General features: G+C 47.0%; 1 protein-coding gene across 1 annotated transcript in view; it reads right to left on the reverse strand.

Annotated features, from left to right (window-relative positions):
- The window catches only part of ryr2a (ryanodine receptor 2a (cardiac)), a 1,117,859-nt gene that overhangs the window by 725,251 nt on the left and 368,283 nt on the right, over positions 1-24,325 (reverse strand). The window contains exon 3 of the mRNA XM_072511661.1: positions 9,669-9,773. Within this exon, the coding sequence (XP_072367762.1) occupies positions 9,669-9,773 (105 nt within the window). The remainder of the gene's footprint in view (positions 1-9,668; positions 9,774-24,325) is intronic.

Raw genomic sequence — 24,325 nt, forward strand, 5'->3', positions numbered from 1 at the left:
TCCCCAACCCCACACACCCCACCCGCATGCACACCACCCCCCCCCCCCCCGCCAATTGCCGATCCACCGGCGGCACAATGGGCCGGGCTCACCCAGTTGCGGGTGGACGCGTGTCTATCGCAGGCCATGGAGGATGATGACAACCCGCCCTGCAATGAGCTCCTGGCTCTACATCGTTGGACTATGTCTGACCCATGGCCACAATACCACCATCCACCCGGACCATCCCTGCATGCGGCTGTGACACTGCAGCGCACGGTCCCGTCCTCTGCCCGGGGGATGTTGATGGTGGCCCAGGGAGAAGGGGGCAGACTCACCTGGGGCTGAGGTAAGACCACCCGTCACACACACACTTGCGCTCAACGTACATGACACGCCCGCACACTTTGGACAGAGCACAAAGGCAGCTTCGGTAGGTGTAACATTGACTTTAATAACCAAAGGAGTTCATGCACGTGCCCTAGCCCCTAAAACTCATCTGTGCCCTGCACCCGTGCCAACTTACTCAGTGTCTAATTGTTTGGCCTTACGGGCCCTTTGACTACGTCTACATGGTTCCCCAGACGGTACAGCAGAACTGGAGGTGGACTCCTGTGATTCCTGCCCTCTGACACTGGATCCCTTTGGCGGCCGTTTCCTGGGGCGTCCTGGCCTAGATGGGCCAGGCTGCGGCCCGGGCGACTGGGATGGCGAGCTGCCAGCCTGTCCTGCCCGTTGCCCACCCGATGCACCTGGGACGGAAGGGGGGGGAGTCCGAGGTGTCGCGGTGTACAGGGACCTCCCCGACAGAGGGAGCCGGGACGGACCACACCACCTGCTCCTCCCTCGGGGTGCCCGATGGCCCCCAGGCCTCGACATGGGTGGGGGATGCGAACGGACTGGCCATCCGACGCGCCCCCGACATCTGGCGCTGCCAGTCCTGGAGGCCCGTGCTGGTATCAACAGGGGTCTGCAGGTTTGCAGCCATGGAGCCCAGGGGGTTGTCAAACCCTGTCTCTGACAGTGCGACGCCGGCTCGCACATGGCCACTGGCGCCGATGCCCTCAGCGATGGCCTGCTGAGACTGGGCCATGGCCTGCTGAGACTGGGCCATGGCCTGCTGAGACTGGGCCATGGCCTGCAGAGACTGGGCCATGGCCTGCTGAGACTGGGCCATGGCCTGCTGAGACTGGGCTATGACGTTGAGCGCCTCTGCCATCTGGCGCTGGCACTGGCTCATGGCCTCCTGTGAGAGGGCAGCCATTTCCTGGGCCACAGACGCCGCCTGCACGGAAGGCCCCAGGCCTCGCAAACCGTTCCCCATGTCTGACACCGTCGCACCCATTGCCTCCACCGCGGACGCCACCCGTGCGGTGTCAGCCTGGGTGGCACGCATGACCGGCACCACTCCCAGCTCCTGGACGCGGGTGGACTCCCCCACCTGCGACCGCAGCCGCCGCAAGCCACCCGTCACCCTATTCGCTCGTCTCCGTGTCGGTGGTTGCATCGGATCTATGTGTAGGTGTGGTAACTGCAGGAACCCGGGATCCATCTGGGCGGCAGATGTTCGCTTGGCCTGGGCTGCCCTCTGACCGCCCGGTCCCTCTGCTGCTCCTACCTCCACCTGCTGTACCGGGACGGCTGTGTTGTGCGCACCAGTGAGTGTACCAGACGCCTCATCACTAAAGTGCCCAACCGTGGTGAGTGTTTCTGCGATGGTGGAGGGTGTTGGTGACAGCAGTGGCGTTGTGTCGTGCTCTTCGTCCCACTCTGACTCCATGGCACTTTGGGGTGGGGGTTCGTCTCCACCCATCCACTCTGAGTCACTGTCCGGTATTTCGTCTTCCCGGGTAGGGGTGTCCCGGGTAGTGCTGTCCCGGGTAGTGCTGTCCCGGGTAGTGCTGTCCCGGGTAGTGGTGTCCCGGGTAGGGGTGTCCCGGGTAGGGGTGTCCTGGATAGTGGTGTCCTGGGTAGTGGTGTCCTGGCTCGGATGTGACGGGGGCCTGTGGCTGCCCCCCTCATCGCTGGGTGGTCGCTCCCGCACGTGACGGGGGTGTCGTCTCCCTGTTGCTCCAGGTCTCTCCGTCTCCCGTGGTGTGCGAGGGGCATCCTGCGGGCGTCGCATGCTGGAGGGTCCAGGTCTCTCCGTCTCCCGTGGTCTCTGAGGGGCATCCTGCGGGCGTCGCATGCTGGAGGGTGCGGGTCTCTCCGTCTCCTGTGGTCTCCGAGGGGCATCCTGCGGGCGGTGTGCGGGGATGGGTGCCTGGACGTTTGGTCCTGCGATACACAATGAAGCATGCATGGTTAGACATCAGGCAGTGATCAGGTGATACGGGGGAGGGGGATATAGGGGAGGGGGGATATGGGGACGGGCTGTTGGTGGCTCACTTGCTCGTGGGCCCCCGACCTCTGCATCAGCAACCTCCCGGTCCTCAGGTCCGCCAGCCAGTTCCAGGGCCCTTTCCTCGTGTACGGTCAGTGGCCTCTCATCAGCGGGCCCTCCTCCAGTCCTCACATGCTCCCTATTGTTGTGTGCGCGCTTCTCCTGTGGGGGGGGGGGTGGTGGCAGGGGTAAAAGGCAACAGTGTTAGGCAGGTATATGAATGCACGCCATCGGTTGCGCGTGCATTGCAGAGGTTAAGGTTAGAGCTGGATTCACTTGGGGATATGGGGGATATGGGGGAGGGGGGATATGGGGGAGGGGGATATGGGGGAGGGGCGATATGGGGGATATGGGGAGGGGGGATATGGGGGAGGGGGGATATGGGGAGGGGGGATATGGGGGAGGGGGGATATGGGGGAGGGGGGGATATGGGGGAGGGGGGATATGGGGGAGGGGGGATATGGGGGAGGGGGGATATGGGGGAGGGGGGATATGGGGGAGGGGGGATATGGGGGAGGGGGGATATGGGGGAGGGGGGATATGGGGAGGGGGGATATGGGGAGGGGGGATATGGGGGATATGGGGGAGGGGGGATATGGGGGATATGGGGGAGGGGGGATATGGGGGAGGGGGTGATATGGGGGAGGGGGGATATGGGGGATATGGGGGAGGGGGGATATGGGGGAGGGGGTGATATGGGGGAGGGGGGATATGGGGGAGGGGGGATATGGGGGAGGGGGATATGGGGAGGGGGATATGGGGGAGGGGGGATATGGGGGAGTGGGGATATGGGGAGGGGGATATGGGGGAGGGGGGATATGTGGGATATGGGGGAGGGGGGATATGGGGGAGGGGGGATATGGGGGATATGGGGGAGGGGGGATATGGGGGAGGGGGGATATGGGGGAGGGGGGATATGGGGGAGGGGGGATATGGGGGAGGGGGGATATGGGGGATATGGGGGAGGGGGATATGGGGGAGGGGGATATGGGGGATATGGGGGAGGGGGGATATGGGGGAGGCTCACTCTGCCTGCTCTGACGAGGTCGTTCACCTTCTTGTGGCACTGGGTGCCTGTCCGTGGTGTCAGGGCCACAGCGGTGACGCCTCTGCCACTTCCCTCCACAGACGCCGGCTGTGGCGTGGGGCAACTCTGCGGCCGTGCCCGGGATACAGGGCGTCCCTCCTCTGCTCCACCGCGTCCAGGAGTGCCTCCACATCGCGTGACTCGAACCTCGGGGCTGAACGACGGCCAGCCATCCAGTCGGGTGTTGCGGTCGGGTGTTCTGGTCGGGTGGGGGGGAGCTGCGCGGCCTTATGAGCCGTCACGCCGTGCAGCGCGTATGATGCTGCACGGCGTGAACCACTGCGCAAGCGCGGATCCCGTTACGTCGCTGCTAGCCCATTTCGGGCCGGAGACTATCGTCCCATTTTTATGACGTGACGCAAGTGGGATTTGCGCCGTTTTTTGCGCCGATCGGCGGACTTTCCGCCGATAACGGAGAATTTCGCCCATGGTCACAAAAAAGGTTTTAAGTTCCTTTTTCATGAGGGATGTCTTCTCCAAAACCAAACGCATTTTACTATTTAAGCTCGGAGCAATAAAGAGCCAATCAAACAAGGTTTTCTTGATTTGAAGAAGGAGCACATTTATTAACTACTAAACTTAAGAAAAATAATAAAAGCACAAAGTCACACACACAGGTATCAGGGGTGGGATTCTCCGCCGGCGTGATTCTCCGTTTTGCTGGTGCCCGGGGTTTCCCGACGGCATGGGGCTGCCCCACAATGGGAAACCCCATTGACCGGCCGGTGTTATGGAGACTCCCGCCGGCGGGTCGAGGCTGAAAGGTGGTGTGGCGGGGCGGAGAATCCAGCCCTTGGAATTTGGGCAGCTATAGTCCAATTTTTAAAAATTAATAGAATATACAGGTTGCTTGTCCTTGAGCATAGATTGGTAAAACAATGCAGCGGATTTGGATCAGCTGGTTTCGTGGATGCTGTTAGATGTAGATATTGCAATTATTATGAGATCTTGGTTTTCTGGCAGACTTCTTATAAAGTTAGCTTCCGAACCAGATAATATACTTTTGAGAATGAGAGAGCGAGCAGCTTTCCACCTGCTTCCTCTGCTGATGTCTTTCTTGCAATCTCTCTGCAGTGGCTGCAGACTGGCCTGTTATATTTCACCCATTGTGTATTTCCAGAGTTTTGGATAGCTCTGTCCCTTCCAGCCATTGATTCAATAGCCAATACATTGCATTTCAATTTATCTTCCTAAGACAGTGATGGGTTTCAATAGGTCTCTGAATTATATGAAATATGAATTATATGAATTACTTGGGGCAGCACGGTAGCACAAGTGGATAGCACTGTGGCTTCACAGCGCCAGGGTCTCAGGTTCGATTCCCCGCTGGGTCACTGTCTGTGCGGTGTCTGCATGTTCTCCCCGTGTCTGCGTGGGTTTCCTCCGGGTGCTCCGGTTTCCTCCCACAGCCCAAAGACGTTCAGGTTAGGTGGATTGGCCACGATAAATTGCCCTTAGTGTCCAAAAAGGTTAGGAGGGGTTATTGGGTTACAGGGATAGGGTGGAAGTGAGGGCTTAAGTGGGTCGGTGCAGACTCGATGGGCTGAATGGCCTCCTTCTGCACTGTTTGTTCTATGTTCTAAATAACACTCTCTGCTGGATATTTACAGCACAATCTGTTTTTATTGTCAGGCATTAATAGACTCAAGGCCCTTCTGAAGTAAGAAATCCACTCTGAGAGAGAGCTGTTGGCCAATCAGAGGCCAGCAGACCTCCAGCATTTTAGAGCAGAGGTGTGCGCCATTCGGTCAGGGTTTGGGTCAGTGTTTGAGGGATTGTGGCGAGCTGCTCGGCCCCAGTGGCAGGCAGGGGAGGGATGGCACCAGGAGCTGGGGTTTGACAGATCATGGGCGGAGAAGGACCTGGAGAGCGATAACACCATGGTGGTGGGGGAGGGGGGGGGGGGGGGTGGACAGAGAGCTCTGGGGGGCCTCCAATAGGCCCAGCTGGTCCATTAACTATGGACCTTCTAGCACTAGGCACGGGCTGGCTCCCTACTGGATTTTATGAGCTGCCACCCCAACTTCAAGCTCATGAGCAGAGGATCATAAGATCTAGCCCATTGTGTGATTCCTGATCAATGCAGTTTGGCGAAGAATGCTATGCTTTCACCAGAATTTCTATAATCACCAGATAGTATTGTGTAATCTTTGTGTATTTATTCAGGTGTGGTTGAGCAGTAGACCTACTCCAGTTTGTAATCAGGGCATTAGAACTTGAACAATTGAATATTTTATGCTTTGATCAGTGGCATTTATTTAAACGCAGTGCATCAATTGGGTGTTCCACTGAATTGGAGTAAATGAAGGCTGGCTTTGTAATCTGGAATTCTATGTTTGAATCAGATTTACGCTGACCAGATTTGACTGCAGAAAATTGCCAATGAGAACTAAACTGAATTCAAACTGGGTAATTTCACATTAATTCATAAATAGGCTCAAATGAAATGAGTTGTGCTTCCCCACCTGTTGTTGTGCATATCTTCACATTCTTATCTCCTTTGGGGAATGTAGTAGAGTGTTGCAAGGTTTTACAAGCTGATTTACAACATGCTTTGTGCCGCATGAATGCTCCAAAGAGCCACAAATTGTTCAAGTGTACCACTGTCTTGAAAGAACAGAAGGAAGAGCTCAGATTATGCGGGGCCTTTCCCGATGCCGAGACATTACAAAGTGCTTCAGAGCCAATCAAGCACATTTAAAGTGTAGTCACTTCTATAACGTAGAAAACACAGCAGCCAGTCTACGCGCAGCAAGATTCCACAAACAGCAATGTGAAACATGACCAGGAAATCTGTTTCAGTGATTTTGGTTAAGACATAAGTATTAGCCTGGATACAGGGAAAACACTCCTGTCCTTTTACTAGTGCCATAAGATCCTTTGTGCACATGCAAAGGAGTCTTGGTTTAGCATCTCATCCAAAAGTTGGCACTTCCAACAATACGGCTCTCCATTAATACCGCACGCTAGGTGCAGCCTAGATCTTTGTGCTCAGATCCCTGGGGTGGGTCTTGAACCCACAACCTTCCAGGTCACAAGCTACCTAGTAAGCCACAGTGGGCAGCATGGTAGCACAGTGTTTGAACTGTGGCTTCACAGCACCAGGGTCCCAAGTTCGATTTCCTGCTGGGTCACTGTCTGTGCGGAGTCTGCATGTTCACCCCGTGTGTGCGTGGGTTTCCTCCAGGTGTTACGGTCAGAGGAGCAGGTTAGGTGCATTGGACATGCTAAATTGCCCATAGTGTCCAAAAAAGGTTACGAGGGTTAATTGGGTTACGGGGATAGGGTGGAAGTGAGGGCTTAAAGTGGGTCAGTGCAGACTCGATGGGCCGAATGGCCTCCTTCTGCACTGTATGGTCTATATAAGTAAATACTCCAACATGAATGGTCCCATGTTGAAAATTTGAGCAATATACAGTGTTAGCAACAGCTCGCAGTTCAAGACGTAATGAACTTGTCAAGACATGTCTCTGCTTGTTATTTTAGCAGAGGTGTTTGTTTTAAATGATCAAACAAGTGCCAATTTTGCACAGAGGATGTCACATGAATGTATTAAATATTTATGTCCCAACACTGAATGCTAATTTCTGAACTAATAGTTTTGAAAGATATAACCTGGAAATTACATGTTGTGACATAATCATGCCATTTTTCTTCTATTGCTTCATGTCTCGAAAAAGACTGGAAATTCACGCCTAAAGTCAACACGTTTTTGGCTGCTCGCCAAATTTTCCAGCTCCCCCCATGACCATGCCAGCCATTGGCAGGACTGGAAAATCCTGGCCTAAGTGTCTGTACAACAATATTACATCTACTCAGGTTAAAATATCATTAGCGTTTGTAAACAAACTTGGCCAAAAATCTGAGCTGACTCAAGTAGACTTACTTCTGGTAATCGAGTAAACCTGACCACATGTAACCATGAGCACATATATAATGTTACCAACCCTCCAGGGTTGGCCTGGAGTTTCCAGGAATGGAAGATTCCAGGGTAGTGCTTGGAGAAAAGGTATCGGGACATAGAAAAAGGTTTTTAATACTGTAATTTTCTTTACCGGGAGGGAGAGGGTGGGAGGGCACCATCCAATTGGACAATGCAATTTTTGGTTTCTATTTGGTGTAGGAAGGCAGTACATCACAAGAACGGATGACTGGAGCCATTGAGCTTGCAGGCAAGTTAAGCAATGAAACCTCCAGGAATACATTTAGTCACAGTTGCCAACCCTACATGCATACCATACGGCGATCTGTTATTACTGGTTTCAGGATGAATCATGGTTCTGATGTCAACAAACACAAAGTCTGTCAATTGTACAAAGCAAGATGCAGGAAAAAAATCGAACAGCAGCTATCAAGAGGGAGGTTTCAGATATTAAGCACAGCATTGCTAATTTCAATAATAACAATAGTAAGAAGAAGTTGAATTTCCATAGAGGAACAACATTACTGAGTATGCAAAGTATGTAATTATGATTCCTGCTGACCTAAAGCTAGGTTAGAGCAATAACATTCATTTATAGTCAGATATGACTTCTTTTGCAAATGCCGATAAAAGATGGTCATTTATAGCAGCAGACAACATGGAATGAAATACTAGTGATTTCAGCACTATTCCATGAGAAAGAAAATTAAGACTAACATTTTGGTATTCCTTCAATGCCCACTGTTTATTACTGCTAATGAAAAAACATGGTATGAGCTCTGAATGCCAATTAGTCATGTGCTCCATAAAGTACCATAAATTCTGTACTGGATCCTATTGCATTAGGTTGCAAATGAACTTATTATTTTGGATTTTCAAATCAGGCATCTAATCAGGCACCTACCATATTGGATGAAGAATGTGACCACTGCTAAAGTATGGGTAGGATGACTATCAACACTGTGATGTACTGGTGCATTTGCCAACCTTTGTACTTTTCCACAAGTTGTTGCATATTGCCTTTGGTCTTTCTTTCTCTCTCCACAGATGTTGCCTGCCCTGCTAAGAATTTCCAGCATTTTCTTCCTGTACTATTTCAGATTTATCAGCATCCGTGGTATTTGCTTTTGTCTTAGAAGTTTACCATGGGTCCTGGAACTTAGCACTCACCCTTGAGCAGTCCCATGCCAGGCCAGCTGAAGGCGTATTTTGGTTGCGTTTGGAGTCCCTATGCAATCCCAGATGACATCTGCATACGCACAGGTTCGAGCAGAGACCCAACCGTGTAATAAGGTTGAAACATAGCAGCCCTTGGATTACGTTGTTGCAGTTGGTTCAACATGGAAGGAGTTGGAGTGGCTCATCAGGTGCCTCTGAGTCAGAATGCCCCTGGGCCACAGATTCATGTCCCACTCTAGAATTTGTTTTCATTTATTTTAATACAAATTTAGAGTCCCCAAATCATTTTTTTCCAATTAAAGGGCAATTTAGCGTAGCCAATCTGCCTATCCTACACATCTTTGGGTTGTGGGGGCGAAATTCACGCAAACACGGATGGAATGTGCAAACTCCACACGGACAGTGACCCAGAGCCGGGATCGAACCTGGGACCTCGGCGCCGTGAAGCAGCAGTGCTAACCACTGCCCCACCGTGCTGCCCCAGGATTTATTTTCTATGAAAGAACCCAGCCACCAGTCTAAGGCGGGTTGGAGTTTATCATTGCCGGTACTGGTCCGCAGCCCTAATACGTGGGGTGAGTTGGCAGCAGGAAGGGAATCCAGCTGTAAAAACACCTGCCAAATTCCCCCCAAAATGATGGTTGATATGAAGGGTAATCAAGCAGCATTGCAGGAAAAGCTGAAACAGCCACCAACCAATAACTGTTGCATTAAAGATTAAGTTGCCAGTAAACCGTTTCAGAACTGTGAAGCCAGCATGATCAGGAGTATGCCAGGATTGCTGAGAATATCCAGCAGTAACATTCACACTAATGTGGTGAAGAGGGGCTGGGAACAGGAAATTTGGGACTTCACTTGGGGGATAAAAAAAAAGCAAGGATATGAACGCTCTGAGAGCTACCAGCAGAAACATGTCTGAGGTTTCAGAAATTAACTCATGTTGAACGTAACAGAATTATTGTTCTCTTTCTCTGCGGGTTTTCCCACACCTCTCGAAACAGCAGCTGTTATACACTGTTAGAAAGTCTGGAGCTGAGCGAGAAACACATTCAGCAGTAGCCTTGTGAGGGAAAATCTGCTGTTAATTAAATGCAATGATAGGTATTTTGATTACTTGCCCCTTCTGCTTTCTCCTCATTGTTTGCCAACATCTCCTGAAGAGCTCGAACAGAGAGGGATTGTTCCAGCACAAAGGTGCAGATAGAGAGATCCGGAGGGACATTCTGCAATACAAGAAACAAGGTGTAAACATTCAATGAGGTGCTTCCCATCAGAAGAAGAAAATATAACGTTCAATCATTATTCCTTCGATCAGTGTAACATTATTTCATTCCATCTTTGTACGTAAATCAATAAGAGGAAGTACACAAGTACAAAATAATTAAAATAGCTAATAGAATGTTATTATTTCAAGGAGCTTATAATACGAAAAAAATGGAAGCGATGCTTCAGTTATACAAAGCTTTGGTTACAACCCATCTAGAGTACTACATTGCATTTTGGACATCAAACCACAGGAAGAAAAATATATATGTGAAAAATATATTGGTTTTGGAGGGAGTAGGTTGCAGATTCATCAACATGATTCCGGGGCTCAAAGAGTTAAATTTGAACACAGGTTGCATAACCTTGTTTTGTATTGCCTTAAGTTTAGATGGTTAAGGGATGTACAAAATGATAAAATGAAGCAATCGGATAGATGCAGAAAACCAATTTTTGCTAATGGGAGAAGTCAGCCCAATTCAAACTGGAGCTTGGCCAATTCAGAGTCGGTCATCGGGCACTTTTTCCCACAAATGGTAATGTAAAAGTGAAACTCTCACTTTCAAAAGATTGTGTCAACTGAAATATTCATGACTCCAACCAATAGATTTTTGTTAACCAAAGGTAATGGAGTTGAGACACAAATTGAACCATAATCTAACTGAATGGCCGAACAGGCCGAAAACCATGAGACCATAAGACAGAGGAGCAGAAGTAGGCCATTCAACCCATCCACACTGCTCCACCATTCATAAGAACATAAGAACTAGAAGCAGGAGTAGGCCATCTGGCCCCTCGAGGCTGCTCCACCATTTAATGAGATCATGGCTGATCTTTTGTGGACTCAGTTCCACTTTCTGGCACGAACACCATAACCCTTAATCCCTTTATTCTTCAAAAAACTATCTATCTTTATCTTTAAAAACATTTAATGAAGGAGCCTCAACTTCTTCACTGGGCAAGAAATTCCATAGATTCACAACCCTTTGGGTGAAGAAGTTCCTCCTAAACTCAGTCCTAAATCTACTTCCCCTTATTTTGAGGCTATGCCCCCTAGTTCTGCTTTCACATGCCAGTGCAAACAACCTGCCCGCATCAATCCTATCTATTCCCTTCATAATTTTATATGTTTCTATAAGATCCCTCCTCATCCTTCTAAATTCCAATGAGTACAGTCCCAGTCTACTCAACCTCTCCTCGTAATCCAACCCCTTCAGCTCTGGGATTAACCTAGTGAATCTCCTCTGCACACCCTCCAGTGCCAGTACACCCTTTCTCAAGTAAGGAGACCAAAACTGAACACAATACTCCAGGTATGGCCTCACTAACACCTTATACAATTGCAGCATAACCGCCCTAGTCTTAAACTCCATCCCTCTAGCAATGAAGGACAAAATTCCATTTGCCTTCTTAATCACCTGTTGCACCTGTAAACCAGCTTTTTGCGACTCATGCACTAGCACACCCAGGTCTCTCTGCACAGCCGCATGTTTTAATATTTTATCATTTAAATAATAATCCCTTTTGCTGTTATTCCTACCAAAATGGATAACCTCACATTTGTCAACATTGTATTCCATCTGCCAGACCCTAGCCCATTCACTTAGCCTATCCAAATCCCTCTGCAGACTTCCAGTATCCTCTGCACTTTTTGCTTTACCACTTATCTTAGTGTCGTCTGCAAACCTGGACACATTGCCCTTGGTCCCCAACTCCAAATCATCTATGTAAATTGTGAACAGTTGTGGGCCCAACACTGATCCCTGAGGGACACCACTAGCTACTGATTGCCAACCAGAGAAACACCCATTAATCCCCACTCTTTGCTTTCTATTAATTAACCAATCCTCTATCCATGCTCAATCCTTCACCCTTAATGCCATGCATCTTTATCTTATGCAGCAACCTTTTGTGTGGCACCTTGTCAAAGGCTTTCTGGAAATCCAGATATACCACATCCATTGGCTCCCCGTTATCTACCGCACTGGTAATGTCCTCAAAAAATTCCACTAAATTAGTTAGGCACGACCTGCCCTTTATGAACCCATGCTGCGTCTGCCCAATGGGACAATTTCCATCCAGATGCCTCGCTATTTCTTCCTTGATGATAGATTCCAGCATCTTCCCTACTACCAAAGTTAAGCTCACTGGCCTATAATTACCCGCTTTCTGCCTACCTCCTTTTTTAAACAGTGGTATCACGTTTGCTAATTTCCAATCCGCCGGGACCACCCCAAAGTCTAGTGAATTTTGGTAAATTATCACAAGTGCATTTGCAATTTCCCTAGCCATCTCTTTTAGCACTCTGGGATGCATTCCATCAGGACCAGGAGACTTGTCTACCTTTAGCCCATTAGCTTGCCCATCACTACCTCCTTGGTGATAACAATTCTCTCAAGGTCCTCATCTGTCATCGCCTCATTTCCATCAGTCACTGGCATGTTATTTGTGTCTTCCACTGTGAAGACCGACCCAAAAAACCTGTTCAGTTCCTCAGCCATTTCCTCATCTCCCATTATTAAATCACCCTTCTCATCCTCTAAAGGACCAATATTTACCTTAGCCACTCTTTTTTGTTTTATATATTTGTAGAAACTTTTACTATCTGTTTTTATATTCTGAGCAAGTTTACTCTCATAATCCATCTTACTCTTCTTTATAGCTTTTTTAGTAGCTTTCTGTTGCCCCCTAAAGATTTCCCAGTCCTCTAGTCTCCCACTAATCTTTGCTACTTTGTATGCTTTTTCCTTCAATTTGATACTCTCCCTTATTTCCTTAGATATCCACGGTTGATTTTCCCTCTTTCTACCGTCCTTCCTTTTTGTTGGTATAAACCTTTGCTGAGCACTGTGAAAAATCGCTTGGCAGGTTCTCCACTGTTCCTCAACTGTTTCACCACAAAATCTTTGCTCCCAGTCTACCTTAGCTAGTTCTTCTCTCATCCCATTGTAATCTCCTTTGTTTAAGCACAAGACACCAGTGCTTGATTTTACCTTCTCACCCTCCATCTGTATTTTAAATTCCACCATATTGTGATCGCTCCTTCCGAGAGGATCCCTAACTATGAGATCCTGAATCAATCCTGTCTCATTACACAGGACCAGATCTAGGACTGCTTGTTCCCTCGTAGGTTCCATTACATACCGTTCTAGGAAACTATCGCGGATACATTCTATAAACTCCTCCTCAAGGCTGCCTTGGCCGACCTGGTTAAACCAATCGACATGTAGATTAAAATCCCCCACGATAACTGCTGTACCATTTCTACATGCATCAGTTATTTCTTTGTTTATTGCCTGCCCCACCATAATGTTACTATTTGGTGGCCTATAGACTACTCCTATCAGTGACTTTTTCGCCTTACTATTCCTGATTTCCACCCAAATGGATTCAACCTTAACCTCCATAGCACCAATGTCATCCCTTACTGTTGCCCGGATGTCATCCTTAAATAACAGAGCTACACCACCTCCCTTACCATCCACTCTGTCCTTCCGAATAGTTTGATACCCTTGGATATTTAACTCCCAGTCGTGACCATCCTTTAACCATGTTTCAGTAATGGCCACTAAATCATAGTCATTCACGATGATTTGCACCATCAACTCATTTACCTTATTCCGAATACTACGAGCATTCAGGTAAAGTACACTTATGTTGGCTTTTTTACCTCTGTTCTAAATCTTAACACCTCGATCAGTAACCTCTCCTAAGTTATATTTCCTCTTAACCTTTCTCCTAATTTTCCTTGTCGTTGAACCCATATCTTCATGTAACAACCTGCCGCGTCATTTACCATTAATGTTTTCACTTCCCGTTTTATTCCTTTTAGTATTCCTGGTCCTATTCACTGAGCTCCCCTCAGTCACTGTACCTTGTACTGTCGCCCTTTTTGATTTTTGACTATGGCTTCTCTGCCTTACACTTTCCCCCTTACTGCCTTTTGTTTCTGTCCCTGTTTTACTACCTTCCAACTTCCTGCATCGGTTCCCATCCCCCATTCAATGAGATCATGACTGATATGATAATCATATGATAATCTTAAACTTCACCATCCTGCCTTATCCCCATAACCCTTGATTCCCTTACTGATTAAAAATCTGTCTATCTCAGCCTTGAACATACTTAACGAACAAGCCTCCACAGCCCTCTGCAGTAAAGAGATCCACAGAACCATTACCCTTTGAGAGAAGAATTCCTCCTCATCTCTGTCTTAAATGGGTGGTCTCTTACTCTGAGATTATGCCCTCAGGTCCTAGACTCTCCCACACTCCTCTCAGAATCTACCCTATTAAGCCTCCTGAGAATCTTCTGTGACTCAATAAGGTCACCTCTCATTCTTCTAAACTCCAATGAGTAGAGGCCCAGCCTACTTAACCTCTCTTCATAAGAAAATCCCTCCAATCCCAGGATCAACCTAGAGAATCTTCTCTGGACTGCCTCCAATGCCAGTATATCTTTCCTTAGATAAGGGGAACAAAACTTCAATTTTCCAGGTGTGGTCTAACTAGTGCCTTGTACAGATTTAACAATACTTCCCTATTTTTATATTCCATTCCCTTTGAAATAAAGGTCAACATTCCTTTGCCTTCCCTGTTAACTGCTGAACTTGTATGCTAGCTTTTTGTGATTTAAGCATGAAGACTCCCAAATCCCTCCGTGCTGCAGCTTTCTGCAGTCTTTCTACATTTAAATAATATTCAGCTCCTTTATTCTTCACATTCTGCTACATTATATTCCATTTGCCAAGTTTTTTCCCACTCACATAACATGTCTGTATCCCTCTATCGACTCTTTGTGTCAAGCTCACCACTTGCCTTCCAACCTAGTTTTGTGTCATCTGTAAACTTGGCAATAGTAAATTCACTTCCCTTATCCAAGTCATTAATATATACTGTGAATAATTGTGGCCCCACCACTGATCCCTGCAGCCCTCCACTGGTTACAGGTTGCTATCCAGAAAATGGAAATCCAAGTATATTACATCAACTGGTTCTCCTTGATGAATCCTGTTCGTTAGAACCACAAATAATTCTAATGAATTTGTCAGGCATGATCACTCTTCGATAAGCCATGCTGACTCTGCTTGATTATATTATGTATTTCTAAATGCTCTGCTATTACATCCTTTATAATGGACTCTTATATTTTCCCAATGACAGATGTTCAGCTAACTGGCCTATAGTTACCTATCTTCTGTTTCCCTCCCTTTCTGAATAAGGGTATAACATTGGCAGTTTTACAATCCTCTGGGACTTTTCCAGAATTAAACGATTCTTGGAGGACTACCACCAGTACACCCACTATCTCTGCAGCTACTTCCTTTAATATCTTCAGGTGCAACCCATCAGGTCCATGGGACACATCAGCATTTTGCCCTTTAGTTTTCCTAGTACCTTTTCCCTCGTGAGTGTTATTGTATTTATTTCCTCCACAACCAATCCCCCCCCCGCCCTTGATTATTTATTTCTGGAATGTTATTAGTGTCTTCTGCCATGAAGACTGATGCACAGTATTTATTGAACTCTTCCACCATTTCCTGGTTTCCCATTATTATTTCCACAATCTCATTCTCTAAGGGGCCTATGGTGACTTTGCCCTCTCTCTTCCTGTTTATACATTTAAAGAAGTTTTTACTGTCTGTTTTAATATTAGATGCTGGTTTAACCTCATAGTTTATCTTCTCCCACTTTTCATTTTGGTCACCTTTTGTTGGTTTTTATAACTTTCCCAATCCTCAGGCTTACCACTACTCTTTGCCACATTGTATGATTTTTCTTTCAGGTTAATACTATCCTTACCTTCCTTGGTTAACCATAGTTGATTTATCCCCTCCCTACAATCCTTCTTCTTCACCGGGCTTCATGTTTGTTGTGAATCCTGACCTATTTTTATAACCATCTGCCATTGCTGATCAACCATCTTTTCTGCTAAGCTCCTTTCCCAATTCGCTCCAGTCAACTCTGTCCTCTATACCTTATAATACCCTCATTTAGGTTTAGCACAGCAAACTGTGTCACAGCAGCATTTTCAAGAATAAACCTCAGTCCCCCGGCACCCGACATTTTCTCACGCGATTTCACACACTTCCAGGTCAGGCGGCGCCCGCCCGAAGAATGTAAAATTCTGCCCAATGTCTAAAACGCCTTCTTCACTGGCTCATTCCTGATGTATTGTGCTTGGAAACTATTTCAAATTCTTTGCATAAATTTGTCCTCCAAATTGTTATTTGATTCATTCAGTCTATATGCAGATTAACAATTACTGCATTGCCTTTGTTAGAGTTCTATCCAACATGATAGACACTGTTAGAGGGCATATAAACGACTCCCACCAAATGTTTCCTTCATCTCTCTATCCATGCGGATCCGAGTTCCTCCAGTGACTTGGCCTCCACAGCCTTCTGCATCAAAGATTCCACAGATTCACCACCCTCTGGCTGAAGAAATTCCTCCTCATCTCAGTTTTAAAGGGTCATCCCTCTAGTCTGAGGCTGTGCCATCAGGTTCTAGTCTTGCCTAGTAGTGGAAACATCTTCTCCATGTCCACTCTATCCAGGCATCTCAGTATTCTGTAAGTTTCAATTAGATCCCCCCTCATTCTTCTCAAGTCCATCAATTACAGACCCAGAGTCCTCAACCGTTCCTCATGTGACAAGCTCTTTATTCCCAAAATCATTCTTGCAAACGTCCTCTGATCCCCTCCAAGATCAACATATCCTTCCTTAGATACGGAGCCCAAGACTGCTCACAATATTCCAAATGGGGTCTGACCAGACAGAGCCTTATGCAGCCTCAGAAGTACACCCCTGCTCTTGTATTCTAGCCCTCTCGAGATGAATGCTAAAAGTGCATATGTCTTCCTAACTGCCAATTAAACCTGTATGCTAACCTTAAGAGAATCCTGAATGAGGGATCCTAAGTCTCTTTGTGCTTCAGGTTCCTGAAGCCTTTCCCCATTTAGAAAATAGTCTGTGCCTCTATTCTTCCTAACAAAGTGCATAACTCGCATTTTTCCACATTGTACTCCATCGGCCACTTCTTTGCCCACTCTCCTAGCCTGCCCAAGTCCTTCTGCAGCCTCCCCACTTCCTCAACACCAGCTGTCCCTCTACATACCTTGGTATCATCTCAAATGCCCTTAGTTCCTTTTCCAGATTGTTAATGTATATAGTGAATAGTTGTGGTACCAACACTGACCTCTGCGGAACACCACTAGTCACCTGCCATCTTGAAAAAGGTCCCTTTATCCTCACTCTCTGCCTTCTGCCAATCAGCCCATCTCTATCTATATGAGAACCTTGCCCCTAACACCATGGGCTCTTAACTTATTGAGCAGCCTCCTGTATGGCATCTTGTCAAAGGCCTTCTAGAAATCCAAATAGATCACGTCCACTGGCATTCACTTTAACTGTAATAACTAAAAACTTACTCCAGTTAAGCAAAATCACCCAGAGTGAATTTATTTAATGTATTCTTATTGTTGAATCTTTTAATTCTGAAGGCAATTCCAGAGGGCTGTTCATGCCAGAGTTAAAACTTTCATGTCCAATCGCTTGTGCTGACTCTGTATCCAAAACTACAATCTGTCTATAACAGATTTCCTGAAAACCTTTTTGGAAAAGGAGATTTATTAGAAAGAAGCATTTTTCAAAGGTTTAAACTTTCCTTCTGTTCTACAAAGAGCGAACTGAGGAAATGTCCCAATTTGTAGCTACTGCAAATACGCAATAGGTTTTTGGATGATCAGCTGTAAAATGAACACTTACTTTCGACAATGGTGTTAGATCATTAGAAACCTGAATTCAACAGGGTCAATTTTCCACTATTACATTTCTGCCCATTCATTTTAATGACCACACAAATGTACAAATTAGGAGCAGGGGCAGATCAGAAAATTACTGATTAAGGATGTATAATCCTACTGGAAATGCACAAGTAGGAAGTGTGTTGTAATATATGCAGGAGTTGAGTAGATCACTGGATCATTTGAAATGAAAAAGGCCCTTCAGTTCATTTGCTCTCATCGTCCTCGAATACCAGAAATTCCATTTTCCCAGATTCTTGCAAACTCCAGTAAAGACGCTGTCTGCATTTGCATGGCCTGCTCTGGAATTTAATTTAATCATGGACCAGGAACACCAGGCCTTTGGCAAGTAGAGTGCATTCCTGCCAGCAAGGCGAAGATAATGAGTAAAACAATCCTGTACTGTACGATGCCAAGTTGCCCCCCAAATCCACGCAAAATGTTAGCCCCTGTGCCACAGGGCAGCTATTAAAAAATTGAGCTCCTCCCTGATCTATGGGGGTGGGGTCCAAGTCTCAAGCCCTGCCTGCACTTGCAGCCCAACGTTCAACAGTTATCAATGGGTTGTGTCCATTGAGACACCACACTGGGTCCTGTTCAAAGATACTTCCACACCACCCACCTTACATTGATGGCCTTCTGTGGGTGGGAAGAGGCTCAAGCCTCGCAAATCCAGCCTGAAAACTTCATTCGTGAGCACAATCTGGCACATCTGTTCACCAATAAAGCTTGCAACTGCTCCAACGGAGGTCCATTGAAATTAGTGCCTGACGTCCACAGGAATAACAGAGAAACATAGCCATTCTTATTTAAAGAAATATTTCCCAATATCTATCCAAAATTTTGCTCATAAACTTTGTAAAAGTGTCCACTCACCTATCTACTTGCCTATCGAAAAGATTATTTTGGATTCCTGTTAAATACTAAGAATGAATTGATGGCAATTTTGCTGCACACTATTCACCAGAATACGATAAAATATCTTCAGGCCCCAGGATGTGTGGTGGTGATGTGTTAAAGTTCACTCAGGGTGTGCGATCTAACGGGGAAATTTTTAAGTGCCATATCGTGTGAGGATTACTGCGAGGCCCACGTCAGCCATGTTGGCAAGACCCTGGCCCATATCTAGTTTTAATTAGGGCCGCAAATGATCCGCTTCTCGCTGGCATTGGCTGTTCCGCCAGCAGATTCACCTGGACCCTCGCTCGACAGCCTCCCGTTAACAAGGGGGAGCAGCACATAATAGATGCTCCGAACACACCAGCCACCACACAACCATGCCACCGCGTAGAACAGTTCCACGCTTTGGGGGTGCCGATTTGGCCAAGCTGATGGACGCCGTGGACATGAAACGGGATATACTTTTCCCCTCAGGGGGCCAGAGGACCAGCAACTGGGCCGCAATGCTGCCTGGACAGCAGTGGCAGCGGTCATCAGTGCAGGCAGCCTGACCAGGAAGACCATCTGGATTGCAGGAAAAAACTCACTCAACGACCACCAACGGGCCGCAAGGGTAAGTTGACACTAGCCCCCTGGTACCCGTCCCGCCTGCTACCACCTTGACACCCCCCCCCCCCCCCCAATGCATACACTCACCCTCTGTTTGCGGGGTGATTCGCAGTACCATGCCCCAGCCTGTTTGTGTTTGACTGTTGACTCTATGGTGTTGACACCTCCAGGGTTTGGGCAAAGTGTCCAGGCCTCACAGTTAGATTGGAATACGGTGCAGGAAACATTGTCTGAGTTATGGCAGGTGTACCCATGGGAATGCACTCAGGAGCTGTGTAGTGCTCGCATACCTAACAAAGGCAACTCCTTATCAGCAATAGCCTTCAGCTATACAGTCATATGCTGCTCAGAGTTAGAGGGGGTACAAGTGACCACCCGCAGACAGCCAGAACAGGGCTCTGTCCTGGATCTGTGTGGTGGGACTGATGGGCAACTGCAGTGTAACTGGTCCTGTTATGGGAACACACATATCCGGTGATCTACCCGCAAGCACAGGTCCACTGCTCCTGCACCCAGGGGCAACTCCTGACCGATGTCGCCCTGCCCCCTGCCATATATTTATTGCTCCCACTGGAGAATTGCCTGGAATGAATGATAGGTGGAGTCTCATAAACATCCAGGGAAATGCTAAGTGAATTGCCAACATTCTTGTACTATAAATCAGACAAAATAAATTAGTTGCATTGATTTGAAGCTTGCGCTGGGTATTTAATACTTATTGGGCGCAAAAAAGTCAGAGTCATACATGCAATGAAAATGAACAAGTCTCTTCACAATGTTTCAAGACCACTAAACCACTAAGAAGGATAGCTGACCTTCTGTTTGGTTTCTCATTCTTGTTAAAACGGGATAGTGTTCTTTGATTGAAAAGTTTCAGGAAACTGAGATTTAAATCACATCAGATTATATCTAACCAAGTCAACGGCAAATCAATGCAGCTTTAGTAAATGTGCTAAAAAGAAAGCTTCTTGCTGGATAAGGAATATCAGACTACTGCACCAATTCTCTTGTCCTCAAAAGGACAGCTGGACTTCGCTACATGACTATGCTGTCAATTTCAAAAATAACTCTTTACTCATTTACTGGCTCATTGAAAAGAAACCTGCAGGCATCTTTCCCACTTCAGTCACCAGCCTTATCCGGTCACTGTGCATTGCTTTTCGACCAATATCTCTTTTAGATATCCACTTAGCATTGGAATGTTTTTCTCAAAACGCAGAGCATTGTTAATCTATCATCTGCCAAGTTTCTGCCTCTGGCGTGTAGTTTCTTCTTTTAAAAGAGAATTTCCATTTTGAAAATTGAGGACTCATTTTCAGTCACAATGCATGTTCAAGTGGCTAATGACAGATCAGTGCTTGCACCAGGTGAAATATCCCTGGTATCAATATTGTAAACTTAGCATTGTGCACGGTAGCGCTGAGGTTGATCTTAACCCAGAGCTGGTTTCAGACATTGTGGGGGTTTGTGGATGTTACAGTCCCCGAGAGACCAATAAATTATAAAACTTCCCAGCAACAAACTCAAAGCATCACACGACAAGATTTCACATTTTAAGATTTTTACTGTGATCATCAAATAGGAAAACAACATCGACTAAACATTACTTTGTTGGCAGCTGATACATTATACGACAGAAAAGGTATTCCCAATCAACTCCTGAAAGTAACTGAAAACCCCACTCATGTTCATCAATTGAGGCATATTCTCAGCAGGCCCATAACCTACAGCTGGATTAATTCAAGTGACAGCAGGGTGAGGCCCTTAACTACTCATTGTTAGGAAGTTGAAAGGTAATGAAAAGTAAAGAATTGACTTTAAAAAATGAGTTAGGGGTTAGCTGCATTGAGGACATGAGATGCAGATTAGTCTATCAGCAGGGTGAAACAGATACTTGGTTAAGCAAAGTGGAGACTGGCAGTCTAGTGACCTAAATCATAACCACACCCAATTGCAAAGCAGAGCTCTCTCAGAAAGAATCAAGCTATTGTGTAAAAAAGAAAGCCGATGAAGTATATCTATATCAGATCCCAGAGATTTCACACTAACAAAGAACAAAGAAAAGTACAGCACAGGAACAGGCCCTTCGGCCCTCCAAGCCTGCGCCGACCATGCTGCCTGTCTAAACTAAAATATTCTACACTTCTGGGGTCCATATCGCTCTATTCCCATCCTATTCATGTATTGTCAAGATGCCCCTTAAATGTCACTATCGTCCCTGCTTCCACCACCTCCTCCGGTAGCGAGTTCCAGCCACCCACTACCTTCTGTGTAAAATACTTGCCTCGTACATCTCCTCTAAACCTTGCCCCTCGCACCTTAAACCTAGACCTCCTAGTAATTGACCCCTCTACCCTGGGAAAAAGTCTCTGACTATGATTATGCCCCTCATAATGTTGTAGAACTCTATCAGGTCACCCCTCAACCTCCTTCATTCCAGTGAGAAAAAACAAGTTTATTCAACCTCTCCTCATAACTAATGCCCTCCATACCAGGCAATATCCTGGTAAATCTCTTCTGCACCCTCTCTAAAGCCTCCACATCCTTCTGGTAGTGTGGCGACCAGAATTGAACACTATACTCCAAGTGTGGCCTAACTAAGGTTCTATACAGCTGCAACATGACATGCCAATTTTTATATTCAATGCCCCGGCCAATGAAGACAAGCATGCCGTAAGCCTTCTTGACTACCTTTTCCACCTGTGTTGCCCCTTGCACTGACCTGTTGATCTGTACATCTAGATCACTCTGACTGTCAATACACTTGAGGGTTCTATCATCCACTGTATATTCCGTACCTGCATTAGATCTTCCAAAATGCATTACCTCACATTTGTCCGGATTAAACTCCATCTGCCATCTCTCCGTCCAAGTCTTCAAACGATCTAAATCCTGCTGTATCCTCTGACAGTCCTCATCGCTATCCGCAATTCCACCAACCTTTGTGTCGTCTGCAAACTTACTAATCAGACCAGTTACATTTTCCTCCAAATCATTTATATATACTACAAAGAGCAAAGGTCCCAGCACTGATCCCTGTGGAACACCACTGGTCACAGCCCTCCAATTAGAAAGGCACCCTTCCATTGCTACTCTCTGCCAACCATGACCTAGCCAATTCTGTATCCATCTTGCCAGCTCATCTCTGATCCCGTGTGACTTCACCCTTTGTACCAGTCTGGCATGAGGGACCTTGTCAAAGGCCTTACTGAAGTCCATATGGACAACATCCACTGCCCTACCTGCATCAATCATGTTTCTGACCTCCTCGAAAAACTCGATCAAGTTAGTGAGACACAACCTCTCCTTCACAAAACAGTGCTGCCTCTCGCTAATACTGCCACTTGCTTCCAAATGGGAGTAGATCCTGTCACAAAGAATTATCTCCAGTAATTTCCCTACCACTGATGTAAGGCTCACCGCCCTGTAGTTCCCTGGATTATCCTTGCTACCCTTCCGAAACAAGGGAACAACATTGGCTATTCTCCAGTCCTCCGGGACATCACCCGAAGACAGTGAGGATCCAAAGATTTCTGTCAAGGCCTCAGCCCCTGGGGACTTATCCACCTTAATATTTTTCAAGACACCCAACACCTCGTCTTTTTGGATCTCAATGTGACCTGGGCTATCTACATACCCTTCTCCAGAAGAAAGATTCACAAAAGGAAGCTCAGGGCTTGTGTGAAAATTATTTGCTGTATTTGGCTCATAGTACTAAAACGGCACGGTAGCACAGTGGTTAGTACAGTTGCTTCACAGCTCCAGGATCCCAGATTCAATTCCCGGCTTGGGTCACTGTCTGTGCGGAGTCAGCACATTCTCCCCGTGTCTGCGTACGTTTCCTCTGGGTGCTCCGGTTTCCTCCCACAGTCTAAAGATGTGCAGGTTAGGATTGACCATGCTAAATTGCCATTAGTGTCCCAAAAAAAGATTTGGTGGGGTTAGTGGGTTACGGGGATAGGGTGGAGGTATGGACTTGGGTGGGGTGCTCTTTCCAAGGGCCAGTGTAGACTTGGTGTAAAGTCTATGATTCTATGAAAAGCTATGAGATGGTGTTTTAGGGAAGATGTATTCTCAGAGTTTAGGAAATTAAATAGATTCAGGTGGGAATGGGGTTATTTTAAGCACACTGACTAGATAATCATTATTGCAGTTAATTTTAAATGTTGCTTTTTACTGTTGCTTTTGTGAGGGCCATGAAGAATCCAGCTCGAGTTTTAAGGATACAAAGTAATAACATTTATTTACAATAACATATATATATAACAGCAGCACTCCTTCCTGCTGTTTCCAAACTGGCCAGCTTTATTTATACATGAAGTTTACTAATGGTTTCTCCACCCCCCTCATTGGGGAAGCTCATACTCCCACAGGATTGTGGGATTGTCATTAGTCCCCAGCCAATGGTAAGTAGGCAGGTTATAACATCCCTCCCCCCCCAAAGTCCAAGGAATCCACCGAAGACCCTGGCGAAGGAGGGCGTCGGACTCGTTTTGCCGCAGGCCGGACACCATTTGCACGCGGCGCTGGATCAGGCGGCGTGTAGCGAGATGGAGACCGGCGCTTCCGTGATGAATGGTGCAACGGTTGTACACCCACGGACCGTGGACCCGAGGATTCCCCCTCTGATGCATCCTGTGTCTCCATCTCGGAGTCAGTGATTCCAGTGTTGAATAGCCAATGTTGTTCCCTTGTTTAGGAAGGGTAGCAAGGATTCCCAGTGATGTAGAGGCGCGGCCGGCGGAAGCTTCTGATGCTCCTGGCTACTGGAGCAGTTTTGGGCCACCTTCTCAATGTCGGTGTCGAGGCCTGGCCACCAGACATAACTTCGGGCCAACATTTTAATTTTGGTCACACCTGGATGCCCATTGTGCAGGTCTGTTAGTATCAGCTCCTGTCCTTTTTCCGGGACAAACACACGCGTCCCCCACAAGAGGATGCCATCTTCCACGCTGAATTCTGACAGCTTGGAGGAAAATGCCTGCAACTCGCCTGGGAGCTGTCTATGCTGCCCACCATACAGGACTATGTGCTCCGTCTGGGTCCACTCACGGATCTGTGATGCCGTGACAGGCAAGGTGTCCATAACATTTAGGGTTGCAACCACCTCACCGGTCGTGGGGGTCGACATGGGGCCGGTTGATAAAGGCAATCAGCTCAGTGCGTCGGCATTTGCTATCTGCGTACCTGGTTTGTG

This window comes from Scyliorhinus torazame, chromosome 1, assembly GCF_047496885.1.
Source record: "Scyliorhinus torazame isolate Kashiwa2021f chromosome 1, sScyTor2.1, whole genome shotgun sequence".
Lineage (NCBI taxonomy): Eukaryota > Metazoa > Chordata > Chondrichthyes > Carcharhiniformes > Scyliorhinidae > Scyliorhinus > Scyliorhinus torazame.